Source organism: Microcebus murinus, chromosome 16 (assembly GCF_040939455.1).
Source record: "Microcebus murinus isolate Inina chromosome 16, M.murinus_Inina_mat1.0, whole genome shotgun sequence".
NCBI classification, from domain to species: Eukaryota; Metazoa; Chordata; class Mammalia; order Primates; family Cheirogaleidae; genus Microcebus; species Microcebus murinus.
The window spans coordinates 14,323,688-14,339,111 of NC_134119.1; the positions used below are offsets into that span (position 1 = coordinate 14,323,688).

Here is a 15,424-nt window from a genome sequence, read left to right on the forward strand (position 1 = left end):
CAGACAGCAAATAGAAGAGTCCTGGGCCAGGCTGAAGCTGTATCTTAGGGGTGGAACACCTTCTCTTTTGAGCAGTTGAACCCATATCTCTGATTTTATCTCTGCAGGACCCAGTCCTGGGCAGGGTTCTGGTGCGTCCAGAATCAGTCTAGTGAGCAGAACAGTAAATTCTTGGGTACCCAGCCATGTAGCTTGAAAGACCATGTTTTTTCAGAGCCCTAGTAATGACCCTCAGCCTCCCCTCTTTCCTCCACAATTAGGGATCATGACCACTTATAGCTCAGGACATCAGCATCTCTATAATGAACATTTGTAAATAAATGCTTATTAATGCTTTAATATATAATATGAAAATTTGAAAGTAAAGTAAGCCTTGAACTAAGAAACTGGAACAAAAACAGCAAAATAAATCAAAAGAAAGTGGGCAGAAGATAGCTGATGAAGATAGTAGTTAAAATTAATGAATTCAGTGGACATATAGGAATAACATTTATTGGGTGTTGGGCAGGTGGGAGGGGGGAGGAGGGAGGAGGGGACGGGTATATACATACATAATGAGCAAGATGTGCACCGTTTGGGGGATGGTCACGCTTGAAGCTCTGACTTGAGGGGGGAAGGGGGACAAGGGCCATATATGTAACCTTAACATTTGTACCCCCATAATATGCTGAAATTAAAAAAAAAAGAAACACTAAAATTGCCAAATGAAATTAAAAGTTTGTACTTTAAAAACACCACTAAAATAGACAAAACCCTGCTGAGAATGGCTGAGAAAAACATAAGAAATAAACATCTTCAATAATAGAAGTGTAAAAAGGATAGAACTCAAACATGGAGGAGATGAAAAATTTACTAGGAAATAGTCTTCTTGCTGATTTTAGGGGGAAATTTTTCAGTTTTCCACCACTAAGTATTATGTTATCTGTGGGCTTTTCATAGATGTCCTTTTTAGGTTGAGGAAGTTCCTTTCTATTCCTAGTTTGACAAGTGTTTTTATCATAAAAGGGTGATAGATTTTTTTGTCAAATGCTTTTTCTCTGTCTATTGAGGTGATTGTGTTGGTCATGTCCTTTGTTATATGAACGTGGTGCATTACATTGATCTATGCATGTTCAGATAACCTTGGATTCTTGGGATAAATTCTACTGAATGGTGTATAATTTTTTTGTCTGTTGTTGAACCTTTTTTTTTCTTGAGACAGAGTCTCATTCTGTTGCCTGGTGTAGTGTGCCATGGCGTCATCATAGCTCACTGCAATCTCAAACTCCTGGGTTCAAGCGATCCTCCTGCCTCAGCCTCCAGAGTAGCTGGGACTACAGGCTCATGCCACCACGCCCAGCTAATTTTTTCTATTTTTAGTAGAGACGGGGTCTCACTCTTGCTCAGGCTGGTCTTGAACTCCTGACCTCAAGTGTTCCTCCCACCTTGGCCTCCCAGAGTGCTAGGAGTACAGGTGTGAGCCACCATGCCCAGCCTCTGCCCCTTCTTTACATAGCCCACTCTTACGTGTCTTCTCTTCTGTCTGCTATAAGGACAATTGTTATTAGATTTAGGATATAATTCTAATGATCTCATCTTGAGATCCTTAACTTTATTAAATCTACAAAGCCCCCTTTCCAAACAAGATCATATTATGAGTTCTGGGGATGATGACACGGACTTTTTTTTTTTTTTCTGGTGGTCACCATTCAGCCTATTACACTTCATGATTTCTTCTTAGACTTTTTTTCCCCCGGGACTTATTAGTTATTGTTAATCAACCAAAAAATTTCACAAAAAAAGAAGAGAGCAAAGTAAAAGATCAGATGTAAAATGTATTTTAAAATTTGAGGCTGGGCACAGTGGCTCATGCCTGTAATACTAGAACTTTAGAAGGCTGAGTCAGGAGGCTTGCTTTGGCCCAGGAGTTTGAGGTTCCAGGCAGGGAGTTATGATTGGCTGATTGCATTCTAGCCTGGGTAACAGAGTGAGATGCTGTCTTAAACAAACAAACAAACAAACAAACAAACAAACAAACGAACAAACAAACAAACAAAAAATTGAGCTACATGGCCGGGCGAGGTGGCTCAAGCCTGTAATCCTAGCACTCTGGGAGGCCGAGGCGGGCGCATTGCTCGAGGTCAGGAGTTCGAAACCAGCCTGAGCAAGAGCAAGACCCCATCTCTACTATAAATAGAAAGAAATTAATTGGCCAACTAATACATATATATATATAAAATTAGCCGGGCATGGTGGCGCATGCCTGTAGTCCCAGCTACTCGGGAGGCTGAGGCAGAAGGATTGCTTGAGCCCAGGAGTTTGAGGTTGCTGTGAGCTAGGCTGACGCCACGGCACTCACTCTAGCCTGTGCAACAGAGTGAGACTCTGTCTCAAAAAAAAAAAAAAAAGAAAAAAAAAATTGAGCTACAGGCACAAGAAAACATCCCTAACATCACTTATATCACTGTAGTTCACAAAAGTAATTTCATATATAATTTCTTTTTCTTTTTTTTTTTCAGACAGAGTCTCACTCTGTTGCCCAGGTAGAGTGCCGTGGCATCAGCCTAGCTCACAGCAACCTCAAACTCCTGGGCTCAAGCGATCCTCCTGCCTCAGCCTCCCGAGTAGCTGGGACTACAGGCATGTGCCACCATGCCCGGCTAATTTTTTCTATATATATTAGTTGGCCAATTAGTTTCTTTCTATTTATAGTAGAGACGGGGTCTTGCTCTTGCTCAGGCTGGTCTCAAACTCCTGACCTCAAGCGATCCACCCACCTTGCCCTCCCAGAGTGCTAGGATTATAGGCATGAGCCACCTCCCAGGGCCTGAATTTTCTTTTTTTGAGACAGGGTCTCATTTTGTTGCCTGGGCTAGCGTGCCATCGCATCCTAGCTCACAGCAACCTCAAACTCCTAGATTTAAGTGATCCTCCTGCCTCAGCCTCTCAAGTAGCTGGGACTACGGGTGAGCACCACCATGCCTAGCTATTTTTTTCTATATATTTTTAGTTGGCCAATTAATTTCTTTCTATTTTTAGTAGAGATGGGGTCTCACTCTTGCTCAGGCTGGTCTCAAACTCCTGAGTTCAAATGATCCTTCTGCTTCGGCCTCCCAGAGTGCTAGGGTTACAGGCATGAGCCGCCATGCCCAGCCAATTTCAGATACATTTTGAAAAAGCAATATAGCTGTCTGTGCATGTTTTACTCATAAAATAGCTTTCGTTTTTTCCCTTTGGGAGGAATACCAACACTTCCACCATACATGTCAGAATAAGGAAAATAAATATTTCCCACATTGTTATAGTACAACCTGCTTTTGGATCATGCAGTCTCTCCTCCAAAGCGAGGGAAATATCTGTCACAACGCAAACTGCATAGGGTGCTATGTGTTTTCTACAGAAAAACCTCACTTTCTTTGGAGAATATGTACTGGGGGAAAGAACTACTGAAATTCATAAGGTACTATGGAATAATGGGTTGAGGTATTGTAAGTTTCTAGAAACTCTATCACAACTTTGCATCACAGTTTAGGGTGAGAGATTAAGTAGGGCATAAAATAAATGAATCTGGGTAGAAATGATCTTATGTAAGTCCAGCTAGTCTTCAAACTCTTGATTATATCCACAGCCATTATGCATTAAGAATGTCAAAGGCAATTGGTAGAATTCTTGGCATTGACATTTGACATTAGAAATAAGGATAGTAAGGGGGAATGAAAGTCCATGTGAAGGTGACTATAGTGCCTCTCCTCACTCTGTCAAAATAAGAAATGCAAAGCAATATTACATTTCTGTGAAATTACCAAGATTACCATCAAAAACATGAAAGATCTCAATGTGGGGAATATCGGCCAGTATTAGTTTAGTGAGTTTTGTATGCAATTCAGCAATACTTCCATCAAGCAACGTAAAAGGGAAGGGGCTCCTGTTGAATTGGGAGCTAAGAGTGACACCTGTTTATGTGGCTAGGAAAACAGACAAAAAATGGGCTGCAGCATTGCCTACAGTGATCGACCCTGACTATCAAGGGAAATCAGGGTTAATGTGTCACCATAGGGAAGGTGAAGGTTACAGATGGGTTCCTAGAGCACTTAGTTGTACCACCATATTCAGTAGTAAAGTTTAATAGCAGATAGAATACCTGAAATAGAGAAACTTGAAGTAGCTAGTCCAGTCTATCTTTTATTCTCAGGAATGAGGGTTTGATTCACTCCAGGGTGAAAACGCCAGCTTATATGGGATCCTGGTTGAAGGCTGGGAACTATGGTATACAATGAAAGAGGGCTGGCATAAAGACCAGCTGTAGCCTTATACTGAATAGCACAAATAAAGCTACCTATTTTTCCTTGCTTGTTGTGTTATAAAATTGTGGAGGGATAAGGGAAGGGGATTTTCAGGGTACCAAAGGGTACCAAAGTCTGTTGCTTTTAGCCTCAGATGACACCTTGCATAACCAGACTTCTGGGCATCAGCAGCTAGTCTCACCTTTCTCAGAGGCATTCATTCCTTCTGTAAAACAAACCCATGGATTGTCCTTGTGACCCTGGTGTTATCTCCTCCTGTTTGACAAAGGAACAGTACATCAGCAGCTAATAATTGGGAGAATGAGGGGTGCTGGGCAGGAAGCTAGTGATTAACACGTGCAAATAAACAAGGATCTAGTCAAATTTTACATTATTTCAGTCATTCAAAAGTGTTAGGGTACTAAAATCTCAAGGGGCCTGGCTACAACAGCAAAGTTTAGTTCAGTTGTAGAAATTGAAGTTACATTTCAGCATATCTGGGTTTTAGCTCTGATACTGTTCCACTTTATTAATACAGTCAATACACGATTACCAAACACACCTCCATGCCATACTTTGTGCTGAGTTCTGGGTGTAAGGAACTAAATAGGATATGGTTCATGCTTTTGTGTTTTTCATAGCAAGTTTATGTAGAAGTATTTAAACTTGACCCAACACATGAGGAGTAGAATCTAAATCCTTGATATTTATTTCTCTTTGGTGGGTGTTGTTCGGCCAGTTGAGAAAGAATCTGGTCTGGAAGTGTCGTGCTCTGTGGTTCCAACAGAGTCAGCATTTCTTTCTCCTGGTATAGCTACTTGGAAGGCTGAAGTTGGGGTTATCTCTTGAACCCAGGAGTTTGAATGCAGCCTGGGCAGCAGAGATTCTGTCTCTAAAATAAATAAAATGAAGAGAGAGAGAGAGAGAGAGAGAGAGAGAGAGAGAGAGAGAGAGAGAGAGAGAGAGAGAAAGCTTGGGTCATGCCAGAACTGAGTGGGAGGGGATCTAGGCTATGTTGAGTTGAATCAAATATGTCTCAGAATATTGGATACCTGGGATTTTGCATGAAGTGCCTCTCTATGGTCCTGTGTCAATATGGCAGTGAGTGTCCGGAACTGCATGCCTCTACGGGCAGAAAGTGAGATGTTCCATCTCAATGGAAAGCACAGAATGCAAAACTTTAGATGAAAGAGATGTGAGGCAGAAACCACGAAGGTCATTAACTTTCCTTTATTTATTTATTTTTTGCAATTGCATTTTCTGCTCTGTCTGGTAGAAAACCAATAATCGAAGGTTCCTGAGAAATGCTCGAGGCAGCCATGTACCCAGTAACATTCCATTGGAGAGAAGAAGGGGTCTGTACTGGACCAAGCAGTTTCACTGTGGGCATATTTCACTCCTAGTTATGCTGCTTTTTGCGGAGTTGCCTCAGCTTCCTTCACTGCTACTTATGACCTCAATGGTAATTCTTATGTGTTGGGAAAATATGATTGAGGAATTAATGAATTGTGCCTCATAAGATCATTATTTTATTGTATAACCCAATATTACTATATTAAAGACAGAAACAGGAATTTGCAGGGTTTTGCCTTTTGCAGGATTCCTGCCCTGAAGGAATGTGTGGACTCAATGGTTCACTTATTAGAGGCTGCTATCATGGGAGAGTTCTCAAATCTCTGGTAGGGATGTTTTCCAGGAAGGCTTCCCAGTATCTCAAAATCTGTGAGCTTCCCTGTGTCTTGAAAGACAAGACAAGACAAATACGGCCCACAGGATGGGAGCCAGAGACAATCAGTGCACTTTGCCCAGACATGCACACCGGTGGTTATAAGCAACCTGTTTTATTAGAGATGGGCTTCCTGCTCTCTCCTGTCTATCCACCTTTAAGTCCACCATAACTAATCAAAGATATATAGAGTCACTATGCCTCTTTTGTTTTACCTCTGTTAATTGACAACTACCTCTTAAAACTTAGAAGCTAGCCCCTGAAAGACTTTGTACCTGTTTGTTCACCTAGATATATTAGAAGCCCCTTGAGAGGACTTTTGACCCTAACCCACTACCTGTATCTCCTAGCAACTGCATTCCCTGATATGCAAATATGTTACCCTGACAACTGGTATTTGATGTTTGTGATTATAAAAACCTGTATAAATCTAACCATATTGCTGGGGTTTATGGAGATATGCCAGTCTCCTAGGTACTCCCTGCTGTGTTATATCTGATATATATATATATATAACTATAAACTATACCTTAGTCTCTGTGTATTTTTATATTTTTCTCTATTGCCTATCAATTTCCTTATCCTCTGTGGAGACCCCTATCTTAGGGACTTGGCTCTGTGGGGGAAGTAGCTAATCTCCTCACGGGCCTGCCTCAAATGCTCGCACTTATGCACCTGATAACATGGGAAAAGGTATTTTTAAAAATAATCTAAAGTGAATGAGCCCAACTATAAAGGGGGATATGGTTAATGCTTCACTGAAGAAGCTCTGAAGTCCTAGGACATCCTCTGGTGGCAAAATTTCATGGAAGTTAGAAAGCATGATGAAATCCTGCAAGATAGAAAGACTAAAAAACTACCCAGAAAGTCTCACCATGAGCTCATATTTCTTCTGTCTAGGTTGTTGATTTCAGTTTCCCAGTGTGTAAAGAACCCAGCTCGACAGAAGCTCTGGCCAAAGATGGCGGATGTGGAATTTTCATTGAGGGAGAGATGTTATTAAAACCAGCTACAAGCCTAATAAGAAATAGCACAAATATGCTACCTATTTTTCCTTGCTTATTAAATGAAATTCCCTCTTTTTCATTTTACATGCCATTTTATTTAAGATATGTTGGTTGATGCTGCAACTTGCCATTTGATACACTGCAGAATTTCCTCGCTCATTTTATGTAAGTGCGAGGTTTGTTGGTATGTTTGATTTCAAGACCAAAAGGGAGCACAGGTTTGGTACTTTGGTTCCACTAACCAGCCTGACTGGACAAAAAAGGTGATACAAACTTGTGCAGGTTCAGCTTGTCAAACTGGGAACAGTTTATGTTAAGTTACACTAAGTGTACATATATGAGGAATGGCGCAGGAGTGAGGGGGAGACTAGTAGATGAGACCAGTGACATTTAAGCTCTGAAGGTAATAAGGAAAGAGGAGAAAAATTCAGAGGAGCCAGGGCTGACACAAAGCCTCTTTTATTTTAAGGGTCATACAGGTATGTTCTAGGAAAAACAAAACTAGGACCAGGAAAATAGTAAGCTGATGGAAGTTTCAAAGATTATGGAAATATCACAAAGTTCTAAAAATTGGTCTGAATTTTCTTGCATCTTTATTTCAGATAGTGCATCAAGCAATTCCTTGAGTTCATGTCCTCTCAGGTGTCCCTGTTTAAGAAAAAAAAAAATCCAGATCTGTGTTACAAGTTTTGGAACGTCTCTCTGGATTAATGTAAGTCATTTTTTTTTTTTTGAGTCTACCAAGTCATTTATTTATTTATTATTATTATTATTGCAAAATATTACAGGGGTACAAATACTTTTGGTTCCATGGATCGCTTTTGTAATGCTCGATTCAGGGTTATGAGTGTGCCCATCACCCAAGCAGCGTCCACTGTACCCGTTAGGTAGGTTTTCACCCATCCCCTCCTCCCTCTTTCCCCTGTTGGTTTCCACTGAGTTTTACTTCCCTCTGTGCACATGTGTGCTTGTCAGTTAGTTCCAATTTAACAGTGAGTATATGTGGTGTTTGTTTTCCTTTCATTTTTATCTCAGGGGAAGCCCAGAGGATGCCTTCTCTTTGAATGTTTCCCCTGTTCCTTCGATTTCTCTCTCACTGTTTCATTTACTCAGAACTTAGTCATTGCCTTTTATGTGCCAGGCACTGCAAAGATTCCAGGACTGTAATTGGCAAAATGAAAGTTCTGCTTTTGAGTTACTCCCAGGGCCACTCTCCATCTCACTCTCCTGGGAATCCGCCAAACCACAGCATTGTTAGGTTCCATCTACCTTCTAGTTCCAGTGGCTGGGAAATGGCTCAGTATGGGCGAGGGGCTTAGTTGTACAAAACAGCATGCTGCTCTGGAGAGCCTGAAGGTCTGGGAGTGCAAGGATTTGGTTTGGGTGATCATGTGCACATAAGATGATCAAGACCTGGGTGGTTGTCAGATCTGGTTGCAAACCTTGCCATGCCATTGGATAATGTGAGCTTGGAGTGGTTGATTGCCTCTACTGTGCTTGGTTTCTCCATCTGTCACATGAAAATAGTGACACACTATTAGTCTAATAGTCACTAATAGTGACATCTACCTTGGGATGATTTTAATTTTAAATTATATCAGTATATGTTGACTGCTTAGTGCAATGCTGGGCACATGGTAATTGTTCAATAGATGGTGGTTATTATTTTCTTTCTGGACTTTTGATCTCCTAACTGCAAAATGAGTGAGTGATCCTGAGAGCCAACCCAACTGCCAAACTTTTAAATTAGAACAATCCCCCTTCTTCCCACCCTAAACCAGGGTTATCCCCTCATCAGTTTTCTCTATCTTGGGATCTCAGAGCCTCTTCTTTTCCAACCCCAAAGGACCAAGGATAGGATTAGATGTCTTACGGTAGTTTGTATTCTTTAACACAGGCTATTTGACATTCTATTTGAAGCTTGTAGTTGTTAAGGTTGCCATCGCAGCCAGAGAAGATAAAACTTTGACATTTTTGGGATGTTTTGTTGTAGAAGTATCTAGTGTGAACTTCGTAGCAGCTGCCAGCATCCATATCCATAATACAGGGATCTGCAGGAGAAGTTCCCATTGAGTTAGGGGGACTTGGTTAGAACACAACAGATTGCTTGTCTTTATGGATTGTTAAAAATTCCTCATTTGCCTGGCGTCAAGGCTCATGCCTGTAATCCTAGCACTCTGGGAGGCCGAGGCGGGAGGATCGCTCAAGGTCAGGAGTTTGGGACCAGCCTGAGCAAGAGCGAGACCCCGTCTCTACTAAAAATAGAAATTATCTGGACAACTGCAAAAGTATATATACAAAAAAATTAGCCGGGCATGGTGGCGCATGCCTGTAGTCCCAGCTACTAGGAAGGCTTAGGCAAAAGGATCTCTTGAGTCCAGGAGTTTGAGGTTGCTGTGAGCTAGGCTGATGCTATGGCACTTTAGCCCAGGCAACAGAGCCAGACTCTGTCTCAAAAAAAAAAAAAAAAAAAAAAAATTCCTCATGTTAGCCCGGAATCATTCCCATAGTCAAGGTCACTGAAAGATATCTGGTTTTCTCTTGGGATTAGAGTTACTTGGCAAGGTTGCCCTTGCACGATGCAAATCGATTACCACTCCAGGTTGGATCTTGAGCAGTGTCTGGAGAAGTAGTGAGCAGTGGAAAGGCGGGTTCCACCACTGGCTTGTGCAGGGTGATGAGGTACCCTACATCCCACATCTCACAATTTATCAAAGTGCAGTACCTTCCTGCTTCTCCACACTCTCATCTTTTAATTGCCCACTTAGGACTTACAATTCAGAATGCTCACACCCTACTTTTTATACACTCACTGTACTATTTACAGCTCAAAATTCATGTCACTGCCTGCTGCTGTCCTCCAAACAGGATGCATACGATGCACACCAATTTCATAACCATGGATGGGGTAATGCCAGTTCATCCTTACTCCCTGTCATCTTTTCCCTTCTTGCTTTCCAAGAGGCAACCCCCCAGTTTTTATTGTTAAGAGTTTGGTAGTAGGCCGGCGTGGTGGCTCACGCCTGTAATTCTAGCACTCTGGGAGGCCGAGGTGGGTGGATCGTTTGAGCTCAGGAGTTCGAGACCAGCCTGAGCAAGAGCGAGACCCCGTCTCTACTAAAAATAGAAAGAAATTAATTTGCCAACTAGAAATATATAGAAAAAAATAGCCAGGCATGGTGGCACATGCCTGTAGTCCCAGCTACTCAGGAGGCTGAGGCAGGAGGATGGCTTGAGCCCAGGAGTTTGAGGTTGCTATGAGCTAGGCTGATGCCATGGCACTCTTGCCAGGGCAAAAAACCAAACAAAAGATTTGGTAGTAAGTGGGGGTTGGAACAGCCACAATTATGATTGTATTGGCAACTCAGCAATTATTATACACCCTACTCAAGCAGCCAGGCTGGAATTGATTTTCTGGTAAAACTATTTAGGCAAAGTCACAGGTATAGTTTTATTTCATATTCACAAACACTCTTAGTAGCAGGCACTTTTCTGATCTTCATTTTACACATGGGAAAACTGAGGCTAAGTGAATGATAAGTGGTTGAATGACTTGTCCAAGGTCACACATCTGTTAAATAACAGGGCCAGAATTTGGAGTATCTGCCTCCTGGTGTAGACTCTGCCACTTTCTCCTCTTCTGGATGCTGAGTCTACACTCTATCTATAGAAGAAAATCTCACTGCCTTCCACATTTTCATTGTGAGCTCCTATAAGCAGGAATCTTGGGTTCAAGTGTTCTCTATGTGCCAGAGTCCAGATATTGAAAATACTTCATTTTGCTCAATCTCCAACCCCCTTTCTGTCTCATCCCAATACATACTCTTGAATGGTCTTAGGTCTTTGAAATTTGTCACAAAACCCCTAATTCAAAATACTTCTAGTCCTTTGGGCCTCCTGTAAAAGAGCTCTCTATCTGGAAATGACATATTGGCATCATATCTGTTTTTTTTTCTTGTCAAATATTCATAGAACCCTTTGTGTAAGTAATGCCCTAAGTCAAGGGATGAAGAAGGACCTTCCTGGACCACCTAGATAGCACATTATTTTCTAGCATCTTCTCCCTCATTCATAATTGATCACTGGATTTATTTCCTGTCTTAACTTCATACCTTTGAAATCTTTGCATAGCTTTTCAGTAAGTGTCTTAACGCCGCCCAATAACGGGGTAGTCAGCGAGTAGAAGATGAAGAATGCTAGAAGAAATTTCAGCTCAGCAGTCTTCATGGTGCAGCAAGGAGCAGGCAGGATAGTCTTGGTATCAACTGATGTTATATTTTGTGCTTGATGCTTGAGAGGATTGAGCCCACCTACCCCAAGGGCCAAGACTGGCCATGACTAGGTGTTGAGTTGAACATCGAGTGCTTGGGTACCCAGCCATGAAGCTGAAGGTCCCACACTGATTAGACCCCTGATAGTGAGTCCCATGTTCATCTAGAAACCATAGAAACTTAAGGATCAGAGCTTCTGCATATGTTTAAGCACAGAGGGTTTAGCCATCAGAGCGAAGAATTAAAAAAGGATTACTTCCTTTCCCTTCTTTGCCCTTTGATAGCAGAGAAGAAACTGAGCTTGGCACACTAGAAAGAATGTAATAAGCGCAGCACTAATAGTAATAGGGTTAGCAATTTGTATATGCTAAATCATTTAATTATATGTTCTTCATGAAGGTATAATTATTATTGTCATTTACAGATGAAGAAACTGAGGCAAAAGTAATATGTCCAAGGTCACTCATTTATAATATTATGTGGTGGAGACAAGATTTGAACTTGGCTTCACAGTTTATGTTCTTAATTACACTATGGTATACTATCTATGAACGTGGGGATACCTTGTCTCTGTTTTGCTTTAAAGGTTTTGAAATTTTGGCCCACATTTACATCCTAAAACAACCTGATGTGGTTTTTTTTTTTTTTGGTAAAGTATAAAATAAGGGTCCTTTTTCATTTTTCTTTTCTTTTTTTTGGAAACAGGGTCTCGCCTCACTCTGTCACCCAGGGTAGAGTGTAGTGGCGTGATCATACTCATCATAACCTTGAACTCCTGGGCTCAAGTGTTCCTCCCTCCTCAGCCACTGGAGTAACTAGGACTGCAGGTGCATGCCACCAAGCCTGGATAATTTTGTTTTTCATAGTTTTAGAGATAGGGTTTTTCTATGTTGCCCAAGCTGGTCTTGAACTCCTGGCCTCAAATAATCCTTGTGCTTTGGCCTCCCAAAGTGCTAGGATTTTGGGCATGAGTTACCGTGTCTGGCCCCCTTTTCATTTTTCAATAGTCCCAGACCTATTTATTAACAAATTCCTCTTTTATTCAATCATAACGTAGCTTTGCTTATATATGTGGGATTGTTTCTGAGCTCTTTATATCACTCCACTGGATATCCTGCTCCAAAGTCACACTTAATCTCTTGAACTTTGTATTATTTTAGGATTTTATATTTTCATATAAATTTTAGATTCAGCTTGTCAAGTTCTTCAGAAGACCTATTTTGGATATTGATTTGAATTGCATTGTATCTACAGATCAGTTTAAGAAAAATGACATCCTCATAATATTGTTTTTGGTATATAGTTTTCCATCTATTTTGATCTTCATTAATATCTTTCAAGAAAAGTTTATATTTCTCATGCAGGTATTAGAATATTATTTATATTTTTAATATTATTGTAAATTATATCTTAAAACATCATATTTCTTTGTGTTTTTTTCTGGTGTACAAAAATACAATATATATTATTTATTAATCTTATATCCAGCCACATTCCTATACTCTCTTGTTATTTCCAATAATTTGTATGTGGTTCCTTTTGCCTTTTATATAGGTAATTATCATCTTTGACTAATGATAATCTTGTGCCTTCTTTTCCAATTATGAATGCTTTAAATTTATATTTTTTACTTATTGCTCTAGCTAGGATCTTTAGCACATTGTGGAATTGAAGCAGTGTGGTAGGCCGGGCGTGGTGGCTCACGCCTGTAATCCTAGCATTCTGGGAGGCTGAGGCGAGAGGATTGCTCGAGGTCAGGAGTTCGAAACCAGCCTGAGCAAGAGCAAGACCCTGTCTCTACTATAAATAGAAAGAAATTAATTAGCCAACTAATATATATAGAAAAAATTAGCTGGGCATGGTGGTGCATGCCTGTAGTCCCAGCTACTCGGGAGGCTGAGACAGAAGGATCGCTTGAGCCCAGGAGTTTGAGGTTGCTGTGAGCTAGGCTGACGCCACCACACTCACTCTAGCCTGGGCAACAAAGCGAGACTCTGTCTCAAAAAAAAAAAAAAATAAATAAATAAAGTCATTGTTAAAAAAAAAAAAGATGTATACTTTAGGATTTTTTTTTTTTTTTTTTTTTTTTGAGACAGAGTCTTGCTTTGTTGCCCAGGCTAGAGTGAGTGTGGTGGCGTCAGCCTAGCTCACAGCAACCTCAAACTCCTGGGCTCGAGCGATCCCTCTGTCTCAGCCTCCCGAGTAGCTGGGACTACAGGCATGCGCCACCATGCCCGGCTAATTTTCATATACATATATCAGTTGGCCAATTAGTTTCTTTCTATTTATAGTAGAGACGGGGTCTCGCTCTTGCTCAGGCTGGTTTTGAACTCCTGACCTTGAGCAATCCACCCACCTCGGCCTCCCAGAGAGCTAGGATTACAGGCGTGAGCCACCGCGCCGGGCGCTTTAGGATTTTAATAGCTATACTTTATCTTGTTAAGGATATTCCCTTATATTCTCAGTGTGCTAAAATTTAAAAATATCATAAGTAGGCCTTGAATTTTATAAAAATATTTTTCTATATGTTGGGATAATCATATGGTTATCTTCTTTAATTTGATATTGGGTGAATTATATTTATAGATTTTTCTCATTTTTACTCTTGCATTTCTGGGACAAAGTTGCCTATGGTGTATAATATTTTTATATACTACTAAGTTTAGTTTGCTAATATGCTGTGTAAGACTTTTCCATATTATTTGTGAGTTTGATTGGCCAGTAATTTTCATTTGGTTGACCACTCAGACCATATTGGCCTCAAAAACTGAATTGAGAAATAGTCATTTCTAGTCTCTGGATGATTTTATGTAAGATTGAAATGGTTTATTCCTTGAAGATTTGATTGAACTTTTCTACAAATATGTGGATTTAGTGTTTTCTGCTTCGGGGGATTTTTACCATTTAGTAAACTTATTTAATGGTTTATTTTTCAGGCTTCTTATTCCTTCCTTTTTCAAATTTTATTTTATTATGGTAAAGGCACTTAACATGAGGTCTACCCTCTAATGTATTTTTAAGTGTATCATACATTGTCATTGACTATAGGTACAATGTTGTATATAGATCTCTGGAGCTCATTTATCTTGCTTGACTGAAAGTTTATGCCCATTGATTAGTATTTGCCTCCTTACCCCAGCCCCTGGCAACTACTATTCCACTGTTGATTCTATTTATTTGACTATTTTAGATACCTCATATAAGTGGAATCATGAAGTATTTATGTTTCTGTGATTGGCTTTTTTTCACTTAGTGCAATGCCCTCAAGGTTCATCCATGTTGTTGCATATTGCAGAATTTCCTTATTTTTAAAGGCTGAATAACATTCCATTGTATGAATATACCATATTTATAAGATGTATTCATATGCCTGTGTACATATAGATTGTTTTACATCTTGGCTATTGTTAATAGTGCTGCAACAAATATTGAAGTGCTAATATCTTGTTGAGATCCTGATTTCAATAATTTTGGATAAATATCCAGAAGTGTGATTACTTGATCATATGGTAGTTCTATTTTTAATTTTTAAAGGAATGTTCATACTGTTTTACATAGTGGCTAGAATATTTTGCATTCCCACAAACAGTATGAACGGGATCCCTTTTCTCTACATCCTCACCAACACTTATCTTTTGACTTTTTGATAATAGCACGTGTGATGTGATATCTTAAGTGGCTTTGATTTGCATCTCCCTGATGTTTCACAATGCTGAACATCTTGGCGTATCTCTGCTGGCCATTTGTATGTCTTCTTTGAAAAAAATATCAGGTCCTTTTCCCATTTTTTAATTGGGTTATTTGTTTTTTTGCTATTGAGTTGTAGGAGTTTCATATGTATTTTGTATATTAACCCTTTATCAACTATATCATCTATAAATATTTTATCACATTCCATAAGTTGCATTTTCATTTTGTTGTTTGTTTCCTTTGTTGTACAGAAACTTTTTAGTTTGATGTAGTCCTACTTGTTTGTTTATTTATTTTTGAGACAGAGTCTTACTCTGTCACCTGGGCTAGAGTGCAATGCTGTCAGCCTAGCTCACAGCAACCTCAAACTCCTGAGCTCAAGAGATCCTCCTGTCTCAGCCTCCCAAGTCGCTGGGACTACAGGCACACAATTATTGGGCATGCCCGCCTAATTTTTTCTATTTTTAG

At 40.1% G+C, this 15,424-nt stretch overlaps 2 protein-coding genes across 3 annotated transcripts in view; one reads left to right on the forward strand and one right to left on the reverse strand.

Moving 5' to 3' along the window:
• WFDC3 (WAP four-disulfide core domain 3) overlaps positions 1 to 15,424 on the forward strand; it is a 59,106-nt gene that overhangs the window by 27,216 nt on the left and 16,466 nt on the right. For both annotated transcript variants that reach the window (XM_020281771.2, XM_020281772.2), the window contains one exon: positions 7,598 to 7,707. In XM_020281771.2, the coding sequence (XP_020137360.2) occupies positions 7,598 to 7,707 (110 nt within the window). The remainder of the gene's footprint in view (positions 1 to 7,597; positions 7,708 to 15,424) is intronic.
• Positions 8,865 to 11,222, reverse strand: SPINT4 (serine peptidase inhibitor, Kunitz type 4). The gene is made up of 2 exons (XM_020282036.2): positions 11,108 to 11,222; positions 8,865 to 9,046 (listed from the first exon to the last, which is right to left on the reverse strand). Exons 1-2 carry the CDS (start codon positions 11,220 to 11,222, stop codon positions 8,865 to 8,867), a joined length of 297 nt encoding a protein of 98 aa, XP_020137625.2.

What these genes read in the sequence shown, in the direction of transcription:
- SPINT4 (XM_020282036.2), bottom strand. Translation starts at nt 11,222, where the DNA reads ATGAAGACTGCTGAGCTGAAATTTCTTCTAGCATTCTTCATCTTCTAC. An exon ending in GCTATGCAAAGATTTCAAAG is followed by an intron (nt 9,047 to 11,107) that starts GTATGAAGTTAA and finishes CTTCTCCTGCAG; the next exon opens with ATCCCTGTATTATGGATATG.